We start from the raw sequence: 21,903 nt of genomic DNA, 5'->3' as shown, positions 1-21,903 counted from the left end.
ATTATTTATACAGTATTCTGTCTGATTGTATGCCTGAAGGCCAGAAGAGGGCACCAGACCTCATTACAGATGGTTGTGAGCCACCATGTGGTTGCTGGGAATTGAACTCAGGACCTTTGGAAGAGCAGGCAGTGCTCTTAACCGCTGAGCCATCTCTCCAGCCCCCCAGAGACTTTTGAGAGCAAATAAAGCAAGTTTCATGAAAAATCCTTGTGAACTGTACATCTAAGGGACCAGTAAGGCCACATAACAAAGACCTTTAAAACAGAGGTGACACACCTTCAACTGGAGAGCAAAGAGCCAGCACTAGAAATCCACTCTTCCATCACTGACCTAGGGCTGGCTCTATAGCTCAGGGTTAGAGCCCTTGTCTCGGATGCACAACATTGTAGGTTTGACCCCAGTATAAATAAGTAAATAAACAAGCAAGCAAACAAATAAATAAATTGCTATGGCTTTGCCCTATGTTTTGTCTACCATAGTAGGTGTGCATAGATGATCGTGGCTTGAACGAAAATAGCCCCCAAAGGAAGTAGCACTAATAGGAAGTGTGGCCTTGTTAGAGGAAGTGTGGTCTTGTTGGAGGAAGTGTGCCACTGTGGAGGCAGGCTTTGAGGTCTCATATATGCTCAAGATACGGCCCAGTGTTAGACCACTTCCTGTTGCCTGCAAGTCAAGATGTAGGACGCTCAGCTACTTCTCCAGCACCATGTCTACCTGCAAGCCACCATGTTATACCGTAATGATAATGGACTAAACCTCTGAAAATGTAAGTCAACCTATTAAGTGTTTTTCCTTTATAAGAGTTTCCATGGTCATGGTGTCTCTTCACAGCAACAGAAATCCGAACTAAAATGGATAGATAGATGACAAGTAGATAGGTAGGTAAGAAGGTAGATAGATGATAGATAGATAGATAGATAGATAGATAGATAGATAGACAGATAGACTGACCACCCGACCACTTCAATGGGCTCTTGTTTTCAAATTCCATAAATCTTATAACATGGCATGGGTTCATATCTATGAAAGATTCATGAGAGACCTACAAAGCAGAAAATCAGCAAATAATGAACAGAAGATGTGAGTTCAGAGGAGCCTAAAGGGTCACGTGATCACAATGCTGTGAGAGACACTCCTAACAAGCATGTTCCAACCAGAAGCACAGCCAGGTTTTCTTTCCCATGGTCCATAAGGTTTCTGATCTCCCCTCCCCCGGCCAATCACCTTGGCCTCCATTTCAACCCTTCCTCTATGCCCTACGGAATCCCGACTCCCCTGGACACATTCTTTGCCCTTCCATCTCCGAGTTAGTGGTTCTGGGTTCTCTGAGGGCAGTGCTTCTGTACACAGCTACTGTTCAGAAGTAACCCACCTTCTGGGGCATCCCAAGCCATGGGGCAGGCAAGTAGCTTCTTTCGATCTCCTAATGGCCGCCTGCCCCTTCCACAGCAGTACCTTCTGTGAAACGGGTACCTCCTTTTCCTCTCCCTGCTCACACTGAGTACATACATCATCACACCTTACCAGGTTCACCTCCAACATCTGTCACTAAACTAAGGGACCTTCTACCTGGTCTCCTGCACCAAGTTTAGATAACTACCATCCATCCTCCACTCAATAACGGAAATAGCCTTTATAGAAACCTGATCTGGGGCTGGAGAGATGGCTCAGTGGTTAAGAGCACTGGCTGCTCTTCCACAGGTCCTGAGTTCAATTCCCAGCAACCACATGGTGGCTCACAACCATCTATAATGAGATCTGGTGCTCTCTTCTGGTGTGCGGGCATACATGGAGGTATACATAATAAATAAATAAATAAATAAATAAATAAATAAATAAATAAATAAATAAATAAACAAACCTTAAAAAAAAAAAAAGAAACCTGATCGTGAATTTGCCTGGGTAAAACCCTTCAGTGGTTCCCACAGTAAGATCCACTAGCACGGACAACTAATGCGTGCTATCCTGGTTTGCTTTCTGATGTTGTGATAAAATACTACAACCACAAGCAACTTGAGGAGCAAAGCATCGGTTGGGCTGATACGTCTGTCTCAATTACAGTTCCTCACCCAAGAAAGCCAAGGCAGGCCGCTGAAGGCAGGAACTCAAACACAGACCAGACAGGAAAGCGGCTCGCAGGCTTGCTCTCCACGGTTTACAAGGTTTGCTTTTTTCTACACCATCTGCCCAGGGGTAATAATAGCTCCCACAGTTGGCTAGGTCCTTCCACATCAATTATCAATCAATAAAATGCCCCCCCCCAGGCCAATCCAATGGAAGCATTTTCTCAGCTGAGGTTTCTTATTCTCAGATGAGTCTAGTTTCCTTTGGGGGTAGAGACTAGCATAAATGAGCTTATATGGAAAGTTATAATGGAACCATTGGCCCCAAAATTAATACATGCTAATAAGGACTAAATAAAATTTCCAAAATGTTGTGTATCAGCCGTGTTTTTTCTTGTTATTGTTGTATTTTTTTTCATTTTCTACTACCTGACAAATCACGTTATTTATTGCACTCTAAATACTGTCTATAGGGCTGGCAAGATGGCTCCATGGGTAAAATTACTTACCATGATGCTGAGAACCTGCGCTTGAACCTTGAATCTCACGGTAGAAAGGAAAGACTGACTCCCATCAGCTGTCCTCTGACCTCCCTACGCTGGCCATGGCGTGTGTGCTCCTACTCAGAGGCCCACACACAATGATAATAAAGTATTTCTAAATGGATATACTGCGTATAGAAGAAGAGTGGATACAAAGATGTTACTTTGGATTTGATTTTGTTCACTTCTGACTTCTGGTGCAGCGAGGATGGTGATCGAGGTGAGGCTGGGCCAGCGGAAATGTGTTCAACAGACTTCCACTATCGTTTCTATTGTTTTCAGCCATTTCTGTTTGGGGATTTTTGTTTTGCATCTCTTTGCCTCGCTTATTGCAGCAACTTAAATTCCAGTTGCCATGAAAAGGGCAAGTGATGTCTTTTTCCCTCTGTCTATCAACTGCCTTCCAGTTTCTCCACCAAACTTGAAGATGGAGTCTGGGAGCCTAGGAGGCAGACATGGAGACTAAGCAACTGGTCCCCAAATCCACAGATGTCTAACCTTCATCTTCTTTCCCCTCTAATCCCAGGCTTATTTCCATCTGGAATTTGGTTTATCCAGGCTTTTTTTCCCCCAAGACATGGTTTTTTCTGTGTAGCCCTGGCCATCTTGGAACTCACTCTGTAGACCAGGCTGGCCTTGAACCCAGAAGTCCGTCTGCCTCTGCCTCTCAAGTGCTGGGATTAAAGGTGTGCTCCACCACTGAGACATCATCAGAGCTTTCTTACACCTCCTGCTCTTGGCTAACTCATAGAAAACTGATTTTTATTTTGCTTAAGATTGCCACTAAAATGCAGCAAAGTTCTTTTGCTCTAACTAGATGGCTTGCAGGATCTTCTTTAGTTTCTTTATTAGAGATAACCCCTGACTTAAAATAGTTTGATTTATAATTTTTAAATTTTTACTACAGTATGAAAGTGGTATGAAGATTTGCTGCAGGTTTTTCCTTTTTTAAAATTTTTATCTTCTTCAAGGGCTGTATGGTACAGTACTCTCAGGATGCCGGGTAACAGTTCCCAGCAGCCACACAATCACAAGAGCAAACTACCTATATTTGACACAATACTCTCTTGCTAGGTGATTTGACAGGTTATGTATATTAAATGCCTCTTTAACTTACAGTATTTTCCACTTACCATGATTTTTGTTAAGATATAAGTCCATCTCAAGTTGAGGGGCATCTGAAGAAAGACTACCTAAGATTTTTGACTTCCCTGCTTCCACACAGAGCGTTCTCAGCTTCTGAGTGGTTACTAGACAAGGAAGAATCGTAAAGCTGGGATTTGAGAGTTCAAATCCCACCCCACCCCCATTTTTTTTTCATCTAACCAGGACTGCGGAGTCTTCCTGAGCCTAAATTGAGCACTTGCATTACGCATGCTGAGTGAAGGCAGCCGAAAGCTCGCCAGCGGTTCACTTAGGCAGAGCAGGGTGCGGGGACGTTTCCTGGAGCAGCTCCCCTGAGGTGGCACAGTTGGTGTGATTAAGTTAGAGAAGGATTCTGTGGGTGAGAGGCACGGGGGAGAAATACAAGGGAGGTGTACCAATATGGTCTTCATCCGCCACACTGCTCTTCTGATCTAAAAGAAGCCGTGTCCATCCTTCGTAGCTGAAAAACGGGTGGCCGTTCATGGCAAGATACTAAGGTCACCCTACCAGTCCCTTCTGCCACTGGGGTTAAAGCACTAAGAAACTGAAGAAACAAGAAAACGGCACCTGTGTACCTGAATTCGAACTCGTTTTGTCACCTCCATGTGACTCATCACATTTCCTGGAAGCTCATTATTTTGAATAATCCAATGGTGTAAAAGCAATGGTAAAGCGAGGTTATAGCGCCCTCGTGTGGTTGTATCGACTATTACATGAGCTCATTTTTCTGTAAGAGATGGGGAGATGGATGGCTCAGTGGGTGACAGACAGCTCTCACGGTGCAAGCCTGATGACCCGAGTTTATAGCCTCAGAGCTCATGCGAAAGCCCAGTGTAGTGGCATGTATCTCTAATCCCAGAATTCCTGCCAGAGACAGGTGAATTCCCTAGAAACCCAGAGGCCAGCTAGCCTGGAGTACCCAGAACAGTGGAAAAACAAGAGATATCCTGCCTCCCAATATACGCTGTGGTATGTGCACACTTAAATCCCCCCTTCCACACACACATACACACCTATACATACAAAAGATTCTAGAATGTCTACATAACTGTAAGAAACGTCATCTAGTAAGCATATGGGAATGATAGCTATTTCTGTTATTATTATTAATTGGTGACAGTCAGCAACCAATATTCTGATGACTCATACACTTTTTTTTAAATAATTGTAGACTTCAGTAGATGCAGAGATCAAGAAATAGAGCATCTACAAGGAACAAGAAGAAGGGGAAATCCTTAGTAACTGTTGCCGCCTTCCTATGGCAGCCTTTGTCCTTTGTCCTTCTGCTCTGACGAGCGTATGACTGTGTGTGTGAGATGCGGGAACCTCCTCCCCACTGGCACACTTGCACCTCCTCACACTCACACTTCCACCACCAGTGCCTCTTACACCACCCACCAGAAAGCACTAGTGGTCCTGACCCAAGTCTGCTTCATGAAATGCTGGAGAAATAAGGCTCGGCTTTCCGAATTATACCACAGCTTACTTCAAGTTTACCCAGAAGAAAGTGGAGCTGTGTGACTGTCGCTGCCTCCTGTGGCATGGTGCTACACACACTAGTGTTTTTACGTGACTATGGCTGTGGGTGTGTGGAGTTAAACACTCAGTTAGATTTTTGTCAAACACCTGAAATTCGCACTTTGATTCTTCCTTCTTTCTTTTTAAAATTATTTTATTCTGTTTTCAAGATGGCTCCTCTATGTAGTCCTGGATGTCCTAGAACTCTGTGTGTGGACCAGGATCTGGGATTAAGGCTTGTGCCATGACTCCTGGCATAGGACCTAGCTTCTTGGTCTTTAAAATCAATGGTTGAATTTATTATCTTCTCAAGTAATCCTGAGCTCTGGTAGAAGGCTGTGAGCTTGCCAACATCAAGCCAATCCCCAAAGCCCACCCTTCAGGACCTCTATAGACCCAAGGACCCAAACTGACCCCCATGGATTCATTTCAGAAGTCTATTTTAACAGACCTTACGCTCTAGACCCAACCCCACAGGCCCAAGACTGAAAGCTGCACACCTGCTGTCCCAGACACCAGGCCTGCCCACGCGATTCCCAAGGGCACCAGCACCTACATGCCTTCACAGCTGTCTGGTGGAGCCCTCTCACAGACGGAACTGTTGGTTAAAGACAAGAATAAGTTCCACTTCACATGTTCAGATGCTAGCATAATGCGTACAACAAACATGATAAGCCAAGGAGAGAAAACACCACACACATGGGGGCTGGAGAGATGGCTCAGAGGTTAAGAGCACTGGCTGCTCTTCCAAAGGTCCTGAGTTCAATTCCCAGCAACCACATGGTGGCTCACAACCATCCGTAAGGAGGTCTGGTGCCCTCTCCTGGCAGGCAGGCATACATGCAGGAGAATACTATATACATAATAAATAGATTTTTAAAAAAAAAGAAAAAGACAAAGAAAACACCACACACATACACACACGCGCGCACGCACGCATGCATGCACACACACGCACACCTCCCAGTAGCTGACCTCAAGGAAATGGAGATGTATCAGCTTCTCTGTGAAAATCCCTAATTACTTGTTTTTTGGAAGCTCATTGAGCCTGAAAAAAATATAGTAAGACAGTTTGAAGAAATCAGCAAAATAAAGGAATAGAATGACTCAAACTAGAAATTTAGAAGGGATTATAATTGTTTTGAAACAACAGAAGTCCTGGAGCGAAAAAGATCCCATGAATAAAACCGAGACAGCAGGCATTAGCCACAGAGCCGAAAACAGAGGCAGCTGAGGTCAGAGAAGAATCATTAAGAAACACACTGTCAGGCAGAACAAGGAAAACTCGCCAGTAAATGGTTAAATGTTTCCTTTTGTCAGAGAAGAACAATTTTATTTCCTGATACGCCCAGCTACCAACCAATATTAAATCGCTCCTCCAGGACTCAGTGGCTTGGGACTGTGTGTTAAAGAATTGCCCTAATTTCTTAAACTTGACATGGCCACTGTGTATCCAAATGCAGAACTTCATCAAACGGTTAAGATGAGCAAAAAAAAAGAGTTTCTGTCTGTGATAACAGGCAGTCAGCTGCTCTTTGGGTTGGAGGGGGAGGCTGGGGCATGCTCGTGGGTTGGAGGGGGAGGCAGGGACATGCTCATGTAGCTCTCCTGGAGGCCAGAGGGTAACGTCTAGAATCTTCCTCTATCACTCTCCACCGTTTGTTTGTTTGAGGCAGGGCCTCTCACTGAACCGAGAGCTCATAAATTAGCTAGACTGACTGGCCAGGGCCCTCCCATCTCCTCCTCCGAACACTGGGACGGTGCTATTCATTTAAAATAAGATATTATATATATAACGCTTTAAGTAAGTCTTGTCATAACCAAAAACATTAAGCATATGGAACAAACAGAAAACATAAAGAGAAACGTAAAGAAGAAGCAATCAAGGGATATGATTACCACCAACAACAAATTAATTAATTGGTTAATTAATTAATTTAAAAAATAGACTACAAAGGAAGGGGAAAAATGAACTACAAAATATTCAGGAAATAATTAACAAAATATAGTGGTTTTCTCCAAAATTCATAAAGTTCTTGTGTATAGATTTCTTTCTTTTTCTGTATTCATTTAGCATCACTAGCTTCCTGTTGCGTATAATAATTCACTTAGGGCAATCATTGGGATCTAGTAAGGAACAAATCATGAAAAGACCCTAAATGGGACTGGTGTAAATAGGAGCATCTGAGCTCTGTCTCTCACTTGCAGGAGACCTAGAAGGAAGTCGAAATGGCTGCCACATTAACAGAGAACATCCTGGGGCAAACATCCCCACTCCTCAACACTTGGCAGACTATTGGACCCGGGGAGGAGGCCTCCTGTCTTTATGACAACACATGCTATGGAAATGTCCTCTGGTCCTCAGATAATCCTCAGAATTAACTGGAACACTACAAAGATCAGGGTAAGAGATGCAGGCTTCAAGACTCTATCAGTTTGGGGGACCATCGCCAGGGTAGGAAGCTGGGAAGCAGTGGAGAGGGAAAAAACAGGGTACAGTGATCTGATCGGGAGGAATGGGGAAGGGGGCTCTTTAGGGAGCAAGAGGAAGGGAAGGCTATGTTGGTTTGTCGTTTTTTTTGTTTGTTTGTTTGTTTGTTTTTTAAGCATCCTGTATCCATGGCTTTGCCAGTCATAAGCATAAAAATTTCCATGTTTCTGTCTCCATAATCTACCACATAGTCCCCTCTCGCACCAGATAACAGAAGAATACATAAACCCCCTTAGTGAGTATTTCTTACCAGGAGCTGGTGTGGCATTTCTATGAACCAATCCTATAGACCCGGTTTCTGTTCATGTAACCCTTGTGTGTTTTAAGGTAGTTTTTAAAAAAATAAAAATAAAGAGACCGACTCTGGATTAAGACAGGTCGTGTAACATGTCCCCCAGAGTCCAGTCTCTTCTCCAGATGCTGGTATCTCCAGCCATCCCTACACACATCCTAACTTGGGTATTATCATTGTTCTTATTAACAGTTTCACAGGCTGGAGTCTTCCTATGTGAGATCCTGCATGGGTGTTGTCCTAAGAGCTGATGGAACAACTGAAAAGCCCCCCAGCTCCGTCAGCTCTGACCTCTCCCTAAACACATCCTGCACAGAAGAGCTCAGGAGGCCTAAGCAGACAGGAAACCGACCTCTCCTCTTCCCCCGCAATGCATTCTGCCTGCATCTGTGGGGATTTCACCGTAGTCTTCTCTACTTGGCTCCATCAGCCTCAGCAGGCTCACCTGTAACAGTATCCCGTATTCTGTGTCAAAGAAAGCCTGTTCACACCCCAAACTCTCATGCCGTGTTCCAGTGGATTTGCTGAGGATCCTTGGGGGTCACCCCTTTCTGGACTTTCTAGAATATTCCCTTCTACTTAGTCTTAAAGATTTTGTTCTGGGCATAATCACCTTCAGAAATTCTCCCCTGCTTCTTCCTAAGTGTAATATGTTGCCCTATAATATTTCATTTAAAACTTTTAATGAAATTATATTAAAACTTTTATCTAATTATATTAAAATTATAACCTTGGGAACAAGATGGCTCAGTGGATAAAGGTGCTTGCTGTCAAGCCTGGTGACCTGAGTTTGATACCAGGAACTCACATTGCTAGGAGAGAATTGACTTCTGAGAATTGTTCTTTGACCTCCACATGACACTGTGGCTGCACATGTGAGTGACTGCACCCAGGCATGTGTTTGCGCACGCGCGCGCTCACACACACACACACACACACACGCGCGCGCGCGCGCACACACAAATAAATAAATAAATGAAATTATAACTTCATATAAGTCTCTTCTAGCCATGTTACTGGAAGGGAATTTTCTCTACACCTCTGGAAATACAGATAATGAATGTAGAGTGGCCCAAATACTGACCCCACGGAACTGAACCAAATCTTCTCTCAATCTCTGGAGCGTTTGCTTTCAGCTGCTCTGTTAGCTTTTCCTTCTCACACATCTCTAAAAAACCTCATCCTCTGAAGTTTTTCCACATCAGCTCTGTGTCTCATTTATTGCAGAAACTGGGTCTAAGAAGAATGGGCCAGGGATCCCTTCAGACATGTAACTAAGGCTGACAACTCAAGCCAGATTCCCGTCTGGTACTGTGGAGCTGCCCCTTCTCTCAGCCCCTCGCCATTCCCAGAAGTCCAAGGAATAAGCACAGCCTTGCTTGATACGCTTGTGTTAAGAGCTCTGAGAACAAGGGAGATGTTAAAATGTCCATGGGAAGAATAAGGCACTGCGGACATTTGGCAGGAGCCAAGAAAAGCAGCCCTGAGCCCTGGGGACTTCTGGGCAGCTATCCCACGGTATGAGCGCATGAAGCCTTGAAAGCAAGCACCAGGAACTTTTTTTCTCTTATCAAAGGGAATATTGGTTTCATCTGGCTACACAATCCCTTAAGGCAGCTATGCTTCCTGGACACTTGGACAACCAGATCTTACAACCTTTACTGAACTTGCCCTGATACAGAATGTGATTGATGGTTGGTTGGTTGGTTGGTTGGTTGGCTTGCCTTGTACCTGAGCAATGTTCTGTGTGGCCAGTTAGCTTCTTCAGCTTGGCCTTGGGTTTTCAGTCTGAAGTTGCCTCTCAGTGATCATAGATTGTCAAGGGTCCCGAAACTGTGCTCTGAACCAAGTCTTTTTAAAATACTCTTGTATTTACTCTTTGAGAACTTCATACATGTTTACCATTTGGCCAAATGCATCCCTTACTCCATCTCCTCCAACTCCCACCAGAACCATGCTACTCCATCTTTCTCCTAACTTCAGGCACTGTCTTCTTTTAACCTCCTGAGTGCATTTAGTGCTGCCAGCATATGCATGGGTGGAGGGCTATCCAATGTAGCATGGACAACCTACCAGGGGTCACCTCCCCAGAGAAAATGACTGCACCCCCACAGTAATCTTTAGTAGTTCCCTGGGTGGGACAGAGCTGTGTGATTCCCTCTTCCCTCCATGCTAGACTTTTGACTGTCTTAATTGTGTGCAAATCTTGTGCCTACATCCTTAAGATGCTGTGCGATTCCAAGGCTTATCCTAATATACAGGTCTGCAGGAACGTAACTAGAGAATGGAATGTTCTGGATAAGGCCTAAAGGCAGGATATATATTCAGTTTTACCATAACCAGAGGAAAGGCTATGTAAGGTCCTCAGTTCCTGTGAGTTAAAAACTCAGCGTTCTGAAGAAGCCAGAAGCAATGACGGAAGTCTTTTCTCCTCTTCTTCACAGACACCCCCCACCTGGTACTCTGTGGGGCTGAGTGGAACTCTAGAGCAGCCCCATTCAGTGACCTACCCAGCTTGGTGAGGTCGGTTCCCCTACCACCTTGCAGATAATCTAGGCTCTGGGATCTCCTCACCAGATATGAGAAGCTAGCAACTTTCATGTCTTATCTCCCTTCTGATACGTGTGTGCTCTTGCTAATAGGTACAAGTCAAGCAGAGTCACGAGGAGCACATATCAGCTCTTCCTCACACCCAACATCTCCAGGATTCCAAAGGATTGAGGGTGTGTGTCAACAAAGATCCTCTAGGCCAGCGGTTCTCAACCTTCTTAATGCTGCCACTCTTAATACAGTCCCTCATGTTATGGTGACCCCCAACTATAAAATTGTTTCCATTGCTCCTTCATAACTGTAATTTTGTTACTGTTATGACTCGTAACGTAAATATCTGTGTTTTCTGATGGTCTTAGGTGACCCTCGTGAAAGGGCCATTCAATGCCCCCCAAAGGGGTCTCAACTCACATGTTGAGAACCACTTCTCTAGGCCGTGGCTAGTCGAGGTTGTTCATTACTTTTGTTAACTGATAAGTCCATAAAAATCTCCACATGCGGTAGTGAATATCTGTACTACTAACAATAAAAACCCCAACACAGAAGAATTGGGAGTTCAAGGCCAGCCTAGGCACATTGCAAAACCTGGTCCCCAAAAACGAACTAAAATCTTACATATTAAAAGGACACACAGACATTGTGCAATGTTTAAGTCAGATTAAATATTCGAATTCACAAATATTTATCATCTTTTTTCAGTGAAAACTTTGTTTCACTTTGTTTGATTCACTGAGACCGGCCTCAAACTCTTGATCCTCCTTCCTCATCGCCTGAATGCTGGGATTAGAGACGTGGCCCATCCTGCCCAGCTGGTAAAACATTTAAAACCCTTTTCCTAGCTTTTAAGAAAATGTACAGCCGGGCGGTGGTGGCGCACGCCTTTAGTCCCAGCACTCGGGAGGCAGAGGCAGGTGGATCTCTGGGAGTTCGAGGCCAGCCTGGTCTACAAGAGCTAGTTCCAGGACAGGAACCAAAAAGCTACGGAGAAACCCTGTCTCGAAAATCAAAAAGAAAGAAAGAAAAGAAAAGAAAAGAAAATGTACAGTGCATTATTGTTATCTCTAGCCAATCTAGCATGCAATAGCACACCAGAACTTCTTGTGTCTAACTGGAACCCAGTTCCCAGGGAGTGGATGTCCCGTGGCCCTCTCTGCCTATCCGCCTCCTCTGGGAACTACCATTCTGCTCTCAACTTGTGTGAGGGGTCAATGTTTTCGACTCAAGATCACGTGGTACTCCTCTTTCTTAATTTACTTTATAGGATCTCCAGTTTCACTCATGTTGGGGGTGATTAATATTAAACATAGTCACCCCATTTTCTTTGTCCAGTCATCAGTTGATAGACATACAAGTTGTTTCAATCTCCTAGATATTGTGAAGCGTTTTCACAATTAATGTAGAGGTTAGGTTGTCTTTTTGACATGCTGATTTTATTTCCTTTTAATAAATTCTCACTAGGATCTTTCTGGATCACAAGATAATTCTCTCTCAATTTCTGGAAGACCCTCCATGCTATTGCCCATGATGTTTCTACCAATCTACATCCCAGCCAACAGTGTACAAATGTTGCCCCTTTTCCTTACCCTCCCCAGCAGTTGTCACCTTTAGTCTTTCTGCAGCAGTCATTCTTATTGAAAGCAGATATGCACCTCCAGTTTTCATTAGTATTTCTAGGTAATTAGTGATGCTGAGAAAGACTGTTTTTATAAAAAAACATCTTTTCTTTCTGTTATACTGTTATCCATCATTCTTGGGAAGGTGGTCCAGCGTGTGAATTCAAGGCAAAGACATGATTTTAGGTTTGTTGACTAACAAGTACACATGTAGAACACAGCTCCCGCAGCGTTTGCTCTCCCCAGGCAAGTCCCTTCAACCCCTCTGAGCCCTAATTTTGCATCTCTAAAAGAATGGCCAAGCCTCTTTCCTGTATTCATGGACAGCAGATGTTTGGGATGAGACTGAAACTCTGTGAGACCAGAAGTCCAATGAGAGGCACTCTCATGGCAAAGAATCCTTCTTTGGAAGAGACATCTCACCACTGGCCACAAAAACACGTCCATGCAAAACCCACTGTGGTCTCACCCCGAGTTTAACTCCAAGTAGAGACCAGAGCAAGAGTTTCTCAGCAGTTTTCCATCACCGAGAAGACATTTGGAGGTCTCTGAAAGAGAAAGAAAAGATGACCACTACGGTGGATTATTTAATAATAATAATGAATACTTGCGGTATACCAGCATGTGTGCCAGCAAGATGGCTGAGCTGGGCTCACCGCTGGAGTTCCATCCCTAGAACTCACGAAAGGTAAAAGGAGACAACTCCACAACGTTGTTCTTTGACTTCCACATGCACACTGCACACACACACACACACACACACACAGAGCACGGGAACATGTGCACTCATATTTTTTAAATAAAGTATACCAGCATAAACACATTTTTCATTTTATTCTCATATCCTCAAAAGGAGGAAATCCTTCCTACGATGCACCTGGTTCTGGAGAAGATGCAGCTGGAGCTGAGATGCTGAATAAAGTCGTCAAGAGAGTAGTCCTTCAAGACAGAGTGTAACCCATAAAACTGCACTCTGCTGACATCTTACAGACTGAAGTGTGTAGGCCGCTTGGCCGCAAGCCTATCTCCAAGGGCAGAATAAAATCAAAGTTACTGTCAGTCATCCATCACTGGCCCCGGGCAGAGCAAAGCTAATGGCTCGTGTCAAGGGCCACATTTTTAGCTCCAGGGACGTCTTGTCCAGTTCCACTTCTGAGTCTAGGCATCCAACCATGAACCCAGAACAGAACTGGCCCTCCCATGAGAAAGCAGCAAGACTTCCAACTCGGCCTTTCCAAAATGGGAGCTTCTACCCTGACCCCTGAGGTCCTCACACCGTGATTGGTATCTCAAGCCAACTGTTTGGAAAAGGAAGTGCACCTGGGAACTTTGCTTCATCTACATCCGTCTCTGGACAGAAGAGTAAGTGAGAACCCTTCCCTTCTCTACTGCATGAGTAATTAATATCAATCCTTCTACTCTTGGTCAAGCCCTGTTGACATGTTAAGACCCTTTTGTTTCTTGGAGCACTGTGAGCACTCCCCTTACCTTTATTCTACCCAGTCTTGAATTACCTGTACTCAGGAATCGTGTTTCTGGGACCCTGGGCTTTCGGTGTGACTTGAAGGCAAATGATGCAGCCATTTTTCCCCTGAATTTTCAAGAGGTGAGGGGGAAGGTACTTAGGTCTGACGTGGGATGTCCCGCTCTGCTGGTGGAGACACTCTGCCCTTGGCTGAGTGCGTTCACGTCATGTGGTTTGCAGAAATAAAGGTAGCGCTGAATGGCACGGGGTTCTCCTCTTCTTCTGAACCCTGTAGGAACTGTGATCTTCCCGGAAGAGTGAGCCAGAATCCAGCCCCACCTAACCCAGAACATCTCTATACGGGAGGCTCCCTGACAGCTAACTGGGCAGTTTTGGCTCTGCATTCTCCACAACCATGCACCTGCATCTTTCAGGGTTACTCTTCTTCCTGGTGATCTCTCTGCCTGCAGGTAGGAGGTGAACTGTCGGTCTGAATATGTAAAGGTCTCCTAAGGGCTCAGATCCTAAAATTCAAATAAATTAGCAAGCAAGCAAACAGCCAAATAAATAACATAAGCCCAGCACGGAAAGTTCCACCCCTAAGAGATGAGCCGGTAGGTTAGGGCGAGGATGTGGGTAAGGAGTATCAGGGTGTCATTCTCTGTACGAGTTATCTTGCACTATTTACTGAAGACCCCCAGGATCTTTAAAGAGGGGAGCCCATTTCATGATGCGTGCACCCCTATTCAGTCACTAAATTCCTATCTCCTCTAAATTGTGCTTTTGTTTGTTGAGACAAGATCTCTCTATGTAGCCCTGGTTTTTCTGGAACTCACTCTGTAGACCAGGCTGGCCTTGAGCTCCCAGAAATCCACCTGCCTCTGCCTCTAGGGTGCTGTGACTAAAGGTGTGTGCCACCATGCCCGCTTGTTGTGGACCTAGACTCTACAGTCTCCCCGAGATAGGAAGGGAAGCCAGAGGACGTGTCTGGAAAGGGGAATCAACATATACCAAACCCTCCACCAGCAGGAAAAAACAATGTGACCGCCTTTGCTCCACACCTCCCGAACACTGATTTGTCTTTTTCTCTATTCCTTCAGGTAACTGTGCGGTCGGGAATAAAGGTGTAGAATTTCAAACGTGTACCGCAGTCAACGGCGTTTGTTTCTTTGGCTGTCGGCCAGGATGGATATGGGTCGCCTTCTGTAACAACCTAATGTCCTGCTGTAAAAGGGACAATGAATTTGTACTTCCTCAATCCAAAGGTATATGACCTATGTATGCTTCCCAGCTCCAATTAAAGAGCTATGTGAATGAATAAAGAGTTCCCAATCTGTCTCCAAGGTCCAAGGGCTCATTAAGAGAGGTTGTGGAGCCGGGCGGTGGTGTCGCACGCCTTTAATCCCAGCACTTGGGAGGCAGAGGCAGGCGGATCTCTGTGAGTTCGAGGCCAGCCTGGTCTACAAAGGGAGTTCCAGAACAGGCTCCAAAGCTACAGAGAAACCCTGTCTCGAAAAACCAAAAAAAAAAAAAAAAGAGGTTGTGGGTGGCAGACGGGGATCGCACTGGCAGATCTGCTATTTACTACATTCCAAATGTTCCTGGCAAAGAAAAACATTGCAGTGAACGACACTTCCTGGTCTTTCTTTCTAGTCTTAAATCAAAAATCCCTGCTTGGGACTAGAGATATGGCTCAGTGCACCAGCTGCTCTTCCAGAGGATCCGGGTTCGATTTCTAGCACCCACATGGTAGCTCACAACCATCTGTAACTCCAGTTCCCGGGGATCTGATGCTCTCTTCTGGCCTTTGCAGGCGCTTCATATACACAGTACGCAGATAGATACCACATATATAAAGTTCAATTAAACTTAAACAAAAATAATAAAGTCCATACAGGTCCACAGACCCAAGGAAAGGACATTCTCTGAGTGTAGAAACCATAGCTGCCACGATGCTATCAATCTTTAAACTGCTTTTGCATATATCAAACTACTTACCCCTCAAAACAAAAATCTGATTTCTTCAAATGATAATTTTTTTCCCAAGATCACACAAGTAGTAAATTAGTTTGTCCTGCATTTGAACCCAGCCCATTTTCACTTGCTTCTTTTTCTTGTCATCATCATCATCATCATCATCATTTATTTCTCCAAGGAAGAGCACACCAATTGATTATCCAATACCAAATGGTCAGGCCTGAAAAACATATACTTACAAGTAATATACAAACTGAACAGGCGTAACCACTTTAAAGGGTGCAAACACTGGTCTGTTGCCTGTGTGGAGCCCTGGAGTGCCTTCCAGGTTCATCCTTTCCCTTGATGAGTGAATGACCACGAGCCGTCATAAATACCCAACCCAGATGATTACAAGTTCAGCACCTACCAATCCCTGTAAATACCAGAATGTTCCATCTTACCACGAGTCCTCATGGCTATGGCTCTTTTCCAGCTCCTGACTTGTATGGAAGCGCCACAAAGCATGTTTTACAGATGATGGCTCCTTCTCGCCACCACATGGCAGCTGTCGTCCATTTTACTTTCTCTCAGTCTTTGCACACCAGGTTCCAGTCTACGGTGGGCGTGCTGGAGAATTCCAAGGCTTTTCTAAGGTCTCAACTGTCGGTTGCTTTCTTTCCTTTGGTCAAAAGCAGCAGTCAGAATTCAGTAACAGAATAGACTTTGCTAGAGAAAATTCTAAAGACTCATTGCATAACCATGTCTACGCTTAAAATGGCACTGAACTGTACAGCTAAAAGGAACTGGGAGGGAGCCTTGCGGTATGGCTCCTTGGGTGAAGGTGCTTGATGCTATACCTGACTAACTTGAGCTTGGTCCCCAAAACCCACATGGTACAAGGAAAGGGCCTTACGCATGCACTAGCACCTGTCTGCATGTGTAAACACACATACAATACATATATACACACACACACACGCATGCACACACACACCACACACTTGCCACATCTGGCTGAAGACCAGTGAAAAACTGAGTTCAGAGAGGGGAGAGACTTGCCAGTTACACGTCTGGTGATGGATCACAATTAAGAATTGTTTTATCTCTTCTGTTTGGGAAAATGGACACTTGCCAACTTGGGTAAGACTAAAAAGAACATAGATAAAAAGTTAATGCAATCCACCGTTGACCCCTTCCCCACTGAGGCGGTGCTGGTCTTTGAAAGTTCTGGGGTTCTCTCAACCCTGGAGGTTTGGACAATGGAAACTACCAGGGTAAGAAGGCCAACCGCTAGTTTTTGCTTCTGTCAGCAGGAGGCGCAAGCACAGGCTTCGGGTTTCTTCCCACTTCCCACCTGAAGTTTGTAAGATCCGAACAGAGCTAAAAAAACATGATCTTGGATACAAACTTCACAGCAATAAAGGGAGGAAAGGAATGGAATGGTGAGAGACAGTTTACTAATACTGGTTATGAGGACAGAATCCATTTCTGGCTGTATATGGTCATGAAGACCCTTAGCAAAAGTAATGCTTTGATTGGAGTTTTATTTTAATTGCACATGAATGTAGACTTGAAAGCCATCTGTCTGGACTCAATTCCTTGTCTCTCTTTGTTGAGGGGCATTAGAAAAGGTGCTTATCAAACTCTAGCTGCCTGTCTGTAGATGGGAAACAATAGCCACAGAACAGACACATGTAAGTTGATGACCCAGAGATATTGAGTGAGACCGAATGTGTCCACTAGAGCCCAGGCTGACCTCGAACTCGTGATCCTCCTGCCTCTGCCTCCTTCAGCAAATCCTACCGGCGTGTGTCACCACAACTGTCACTGTGGTGGCACACACCTTTAATCCCAGCAGTCGGGAGGCAGAGGATCTCTGTGAGTTTGAGGCCAGCCTGGTCTACAGAGTGAGTTCCAGGACAGCTAGGGCTGTCACATGGAGAAACCCTGTCTCAAAACAAAACAAAACAAAACAAAATAAAACAAAACAAAACAAAGAAACCTTTGGAGAAGGAATCCAAAAAGTATGTACACATGGAAAGGCAAAGACATTGGAATGCAGCAGCTGCGCCGCCCCTTCCTGTCAATTCAACAATCGCATGTAATCCCTCCCACTAAACCTTCAAACCACAGAGACTAATCCTCAAGCATCAGAATTTCTGATGATGAGGAGTGAGCCTGAGTCCCTTCGAGACTTCGGAGCCCGTTATCCAGACTTAACAAAGGGAAGCAGTAACAGCAAATGACTCGAAGCATTGTCAAGTAGAAAAGGAAAGTCAAGGATGTTCTGTAATTAGGTCCAGGAACACTTGCCAGCTCTCTGCACCTAAGACTGGAGGTTCATTGCACGTACTGCCCTGGACTAAACTCAAAATGAAGCAGCGGTAGGGAGTTACAAAGAGGGAGCTGGAGAGTTACTTTAACATTGTCATACTTGAAATAAAATACAAATGTAATTGAAAATAATCATAGATGACATCAGAGGAATCATTTCTTCACAGAAGAGTCAAAAAGGAAAATAATCAGGAAACAACAGATAATAAATTTTTAGAGGTTGAATTGATAGTTTCAAGTAAAACCTTTCAAATGTTAATAAAAACCCTTGAGATTCCTTCTACAAAGATGTGTGTGTGTGCGCGCGCGTGTGTACACACCATAGCCCATGCGTGGAGGTCAGAAGTCAGTTTTGTACATTTTTTTTTTCCATTCTATCTCTTTGTGCACATAGGTTCTGGGGGTGGAACAGAGGTGACCCCTGAGTCATCTCAGTAGCCCAATATTGGGGTGTTATTATACTGGCCGCACACCCAAGCTGAGAACAGCTTCTGCTACTCACAACAGCACAGCCTTGCAGGCAACCTCCCAGACAAAACAATGAAGAAGAGAAGTTAGTCAGGACAGGGACCCCACTGGCTGCCACTCACTTGGACTTTAGGAGCACAGCACTGTCAGAAGTAGGGGAGTAGCTGTTTGGGTGATGAGGGGGATGAAGAATTCTGAGAACACTCTGGGAACATGTGTATGGACATGGGCATAGGCTGGCACATGTTGACATCTGTAAGTAGCACTAGGAAGTGGTTCACATCGCTCCAGAAAAATAATGGCTCTAATAGCCAAGCTTTCCTGGGTGGCGGCCTCCGAAAATCCGAGAAGCTGGAGAGACTGCCTAGGATAATGGCAAACACCAGAAGCTTTGCAGAATAAAGCAGACTTCAGATGTTGGGGGGGGGGGGGGGGGGGCGGCATGATGGTCCCCTCTGCGTGTTGTAGGCTAGTTCAGGGTCCACACGGGGCCAACTAGACCCCAATACCGTGAGGAAACAACAGAAGAGGAGGGCTCAGCCTCTCAACTGCGCTCCCATTTCTCTTCCAGACTTCCCAACAAAGCACGGGCTGCCTCGCGTTCCCTGACCTCGGGAGTCCCCGTACCCTCTCATCACCCCCGCCCCCCGCATGAGGCACTGTCCAGACAAGACCCAGGCTGTCCACCCTGTGGCGCCAGCAAGGGGACAGCAGACAGCATGGCCCCTGCTCCCACCACCTCCCGTCCCCTGCCACCATAACAAATGACCTCATCTGAGGATCCGGTTCCTATCAGCCATGTCGCTCCAGGCCAGCAGAGGGAGCATCGGGAGGAGCAGAGACGGCACTGGGTTCCGGTTACTTTGACACAAATCTGCTTCTGCGGAGCGTCAGCTGCAGCCTTCAAATCAGAGGCACCTCAGTCTTGTTTATGGGTCTTGGACACTGGGGGAGTTCAACTCCTGTACACAGAGCTCTCTCAGTCACCTTCCTTTGTGCTAGCCTTGGGTACACACAGACATAAAGGAAAGCCACCTCACAAATAGCCACAGGACAGAGGAGGCTCTGTGTGTGTGTGTGTGTGTGTATGTGTGTGTGTGTGAGAGAGAGAGAGAGAGAGAGAGAGAGAGAGAGAGAGAGAGAGAGAGAGAGAGAGAGAGAGAGAGATTATACACATACTCATGACTCTGTGACATTTTGTTATTGTGGTTTGGGTTTTGATTTTTTTTGTTTTGTTTTGTTTTTTTGCATGGATACTGGGGATCCGATTCAGGTCCTGCTGCTTAGAAAGCAGGCACTTTATTGACTGAGCCACCTCCCCAACCCCAGGAGGATCCCTTTAAACAGCCTCTGCTACTTAAAGATATTACAGGTACCACAGCCACAATGCCTTCATTGTCCTGTAGAGTCGTTTTACCCAGTCTAGAAAGTGAAGTCTAGGACTCAAACTGTTCCATGGTCACATTACCCCGTGGCCCACACTAGTACTTCAGTGGTGTGGAAGAAGCCTCCTGCAGGTGATGGGGAGGCCACTTCATTCCACCAGACGTTGTGGCTACCGTGGTGGCAATGCTGGTGCCTTTTTCTCATCAGGTTCAGCATTTAAGGATGCTGTACATGTACTGAAAACAGCCTGGAATTGGCATAAAAACAGAAAGGAGGACCAATGGAACCCAATAGAAGACCCGGATATTAATCCACATACCTTTGAACACCTGATTTTTGACAAAAAAACAAAAAATGTCAAATGGAAAAAAAAAGAATATTTAACAAGTGATGCTGGCATAACTGGATATCAACATGTTGAAGAATGAAAATAGATCCTTATCTATCACCATGCACAAAACTCAAGTCCAAATAAATCAAAGAAGACTTCAGCATAAAGCCAGCCATGCTGAACCTCAAAGAAGACAAAGTGGGAAGTACACTTGAACACATTGACACTTCCTAAATATAACCCCAGTAGCACAGACACTGAGAGAAACAATTAGTAAATGCTACCTCCTGAAACTGAAAAGCTTCTGTAAAGCAAAGAACATAGTCAACAAGACAAAACGGCAGCCTACAAAATGGGAAAAGATCTTCACTAACCCCACATCAGACAGAGGGCTGATCTCCAAAATATACAAAGAACTCAAGAAATTGGTCATCAAAAGAACAAAAATGGAGTACAGACCTAAACAGAGAAATCACCACAGAGGAATCTAAAATGGATGAAAGACACTTAAAGAAATGTTCAACATCCTTAGTTATCAGAGAAATGCAAATCAAAATAACTCTGAGATTCCATCTTACACCTGTAAGAATGGCCAATATAAAAAACACCGATGACAACTTATGCTGGAGAGGTTGTGGGGGAAAGGGAACACTTCTGCATTGCTGGCGGGAATGCAAGCTGGTACAACCCCTTTGGATGTCAGTGTGGTGATTTCTCAGAAAATTAGGAAACAACCTTCCTCAAGACCCAGTAATACCACTTTTGGGTATATATCCAAAGGATGCTCAATCATGCCACAAGGACATGTGCTCAACTATGTACATAGAAGCATTGTTTGTCATAGCCAGAACCTGGAAACAACCTAAATGCCCCTCAACTGAAGAATGGAAAAGGAAAATGTGGTATATTTAGACAATGGAGTACTACACAGCAGAAAAAAATAATGACATCTTGAAATTTTCAGGCAAATGGATGGAGCTAGAAAACATCATTTTGAGTGAGGTAACCAGACCCAGAAAGACAATTATCATATGTACTCACTCATAAGTGGTTTTTAAACATAAAGCAAAGAAAACCAGCCTACAAACCACAATCCCAGAGAGCTTAGACAACAATGCGGACCCTAAGAGAGACTTACATAGATCTAATCTACATGGGAAGTAGAAAAAGACAAGATCTCCTGAGTAAATTGGGAGCATGGGAACCATGGGAGAGGGTTGAAGGGGAGGGCAGAGGCAGAGAGGGGAGCAGAGAAAAATGTAGAGCTCAAAAAAATCAATTTAAAAAAAAATAAAAAGGATGGTGTTCGTGCCATTGTTCACACAGGTGCAGGCTCTAGAACCTTCCACAGTATGTGACCTTAAGCGTAGTTGTATAACCTTTCTAGAGCTTGGTGTGGAATCTACCAAGGGGGGTGCAGCTGTTCTCCTCTCCAAGCCCTTGTAAGAATCCAGTGAACAACTAGATCAGTGCTCATGCTCCACATGAAGGAAGCAGTCCACAAATGTGTAACATGTTTGTTACCAGGGTCCCTCTAGCGGCGACCTGGGAGGGTAGTCAGCTCTACCTGGCTTCTCTATCCCCATCAGTCTGAATGTACCACCTGTTGAGTGTGTGAACAGGGGCTCAGTGACCTTCCCAAAGGCAACTGGACTTCCCAGATGCTGGATCGCAGGACACCCACTGGCCTTTCTACCCTTACCCAGGACAGTACATGTTGTGATTATGTGTGCGCTGCAAGC

The 21,903-nt window shown here is 44.9% G+C and overlaps 1 protein-coding gene across 1 annotated transcript; it reads left to right on the top strand.

The window, feature by feature from the left end:
• Positions 1-13,659: 13,659 nt before the first annotated feature.
• Defb136 (defensin beta 136) lies at positions 13,660-15,095 on the top strand. Its single transcript, XM_057786862.1, has 2 exons — positions 13,660-14,153; positions 14,784-15,095. The coding sequence occupies exons 1-2, from the start codon at positions 14,099-14,101 to the stop codon at positions 14,954-14,956; spliced, it is 228 nt and encodes a 75-aa protein (XP_057642845.1). The 5' UTR covers positions 13,660-14,098; the 3' UTR covers positions 14,957-15,095.
• The last annotated feature ends 6,808 nt before the right edge of the window (positions 15,096-21,903 follow it).

This window comes from Chionomys nivalis, chromosome 12, assembly GCF_950005125.1.
Source record: "Chionomys nivalis chromosome 12, mChiNiv1.1, whole genome shotgun sequence".
Taxonomy (NCBI): domain Eukaryota; kingdom Metazoa; phylum Chordata; class Mammalia; order Rodentia; family Cricetidae; genus Chionomys; species Chionomys nivalis.
This window is presented reverse-complemented; position numbering and strand designations above follow the sequence as displayed.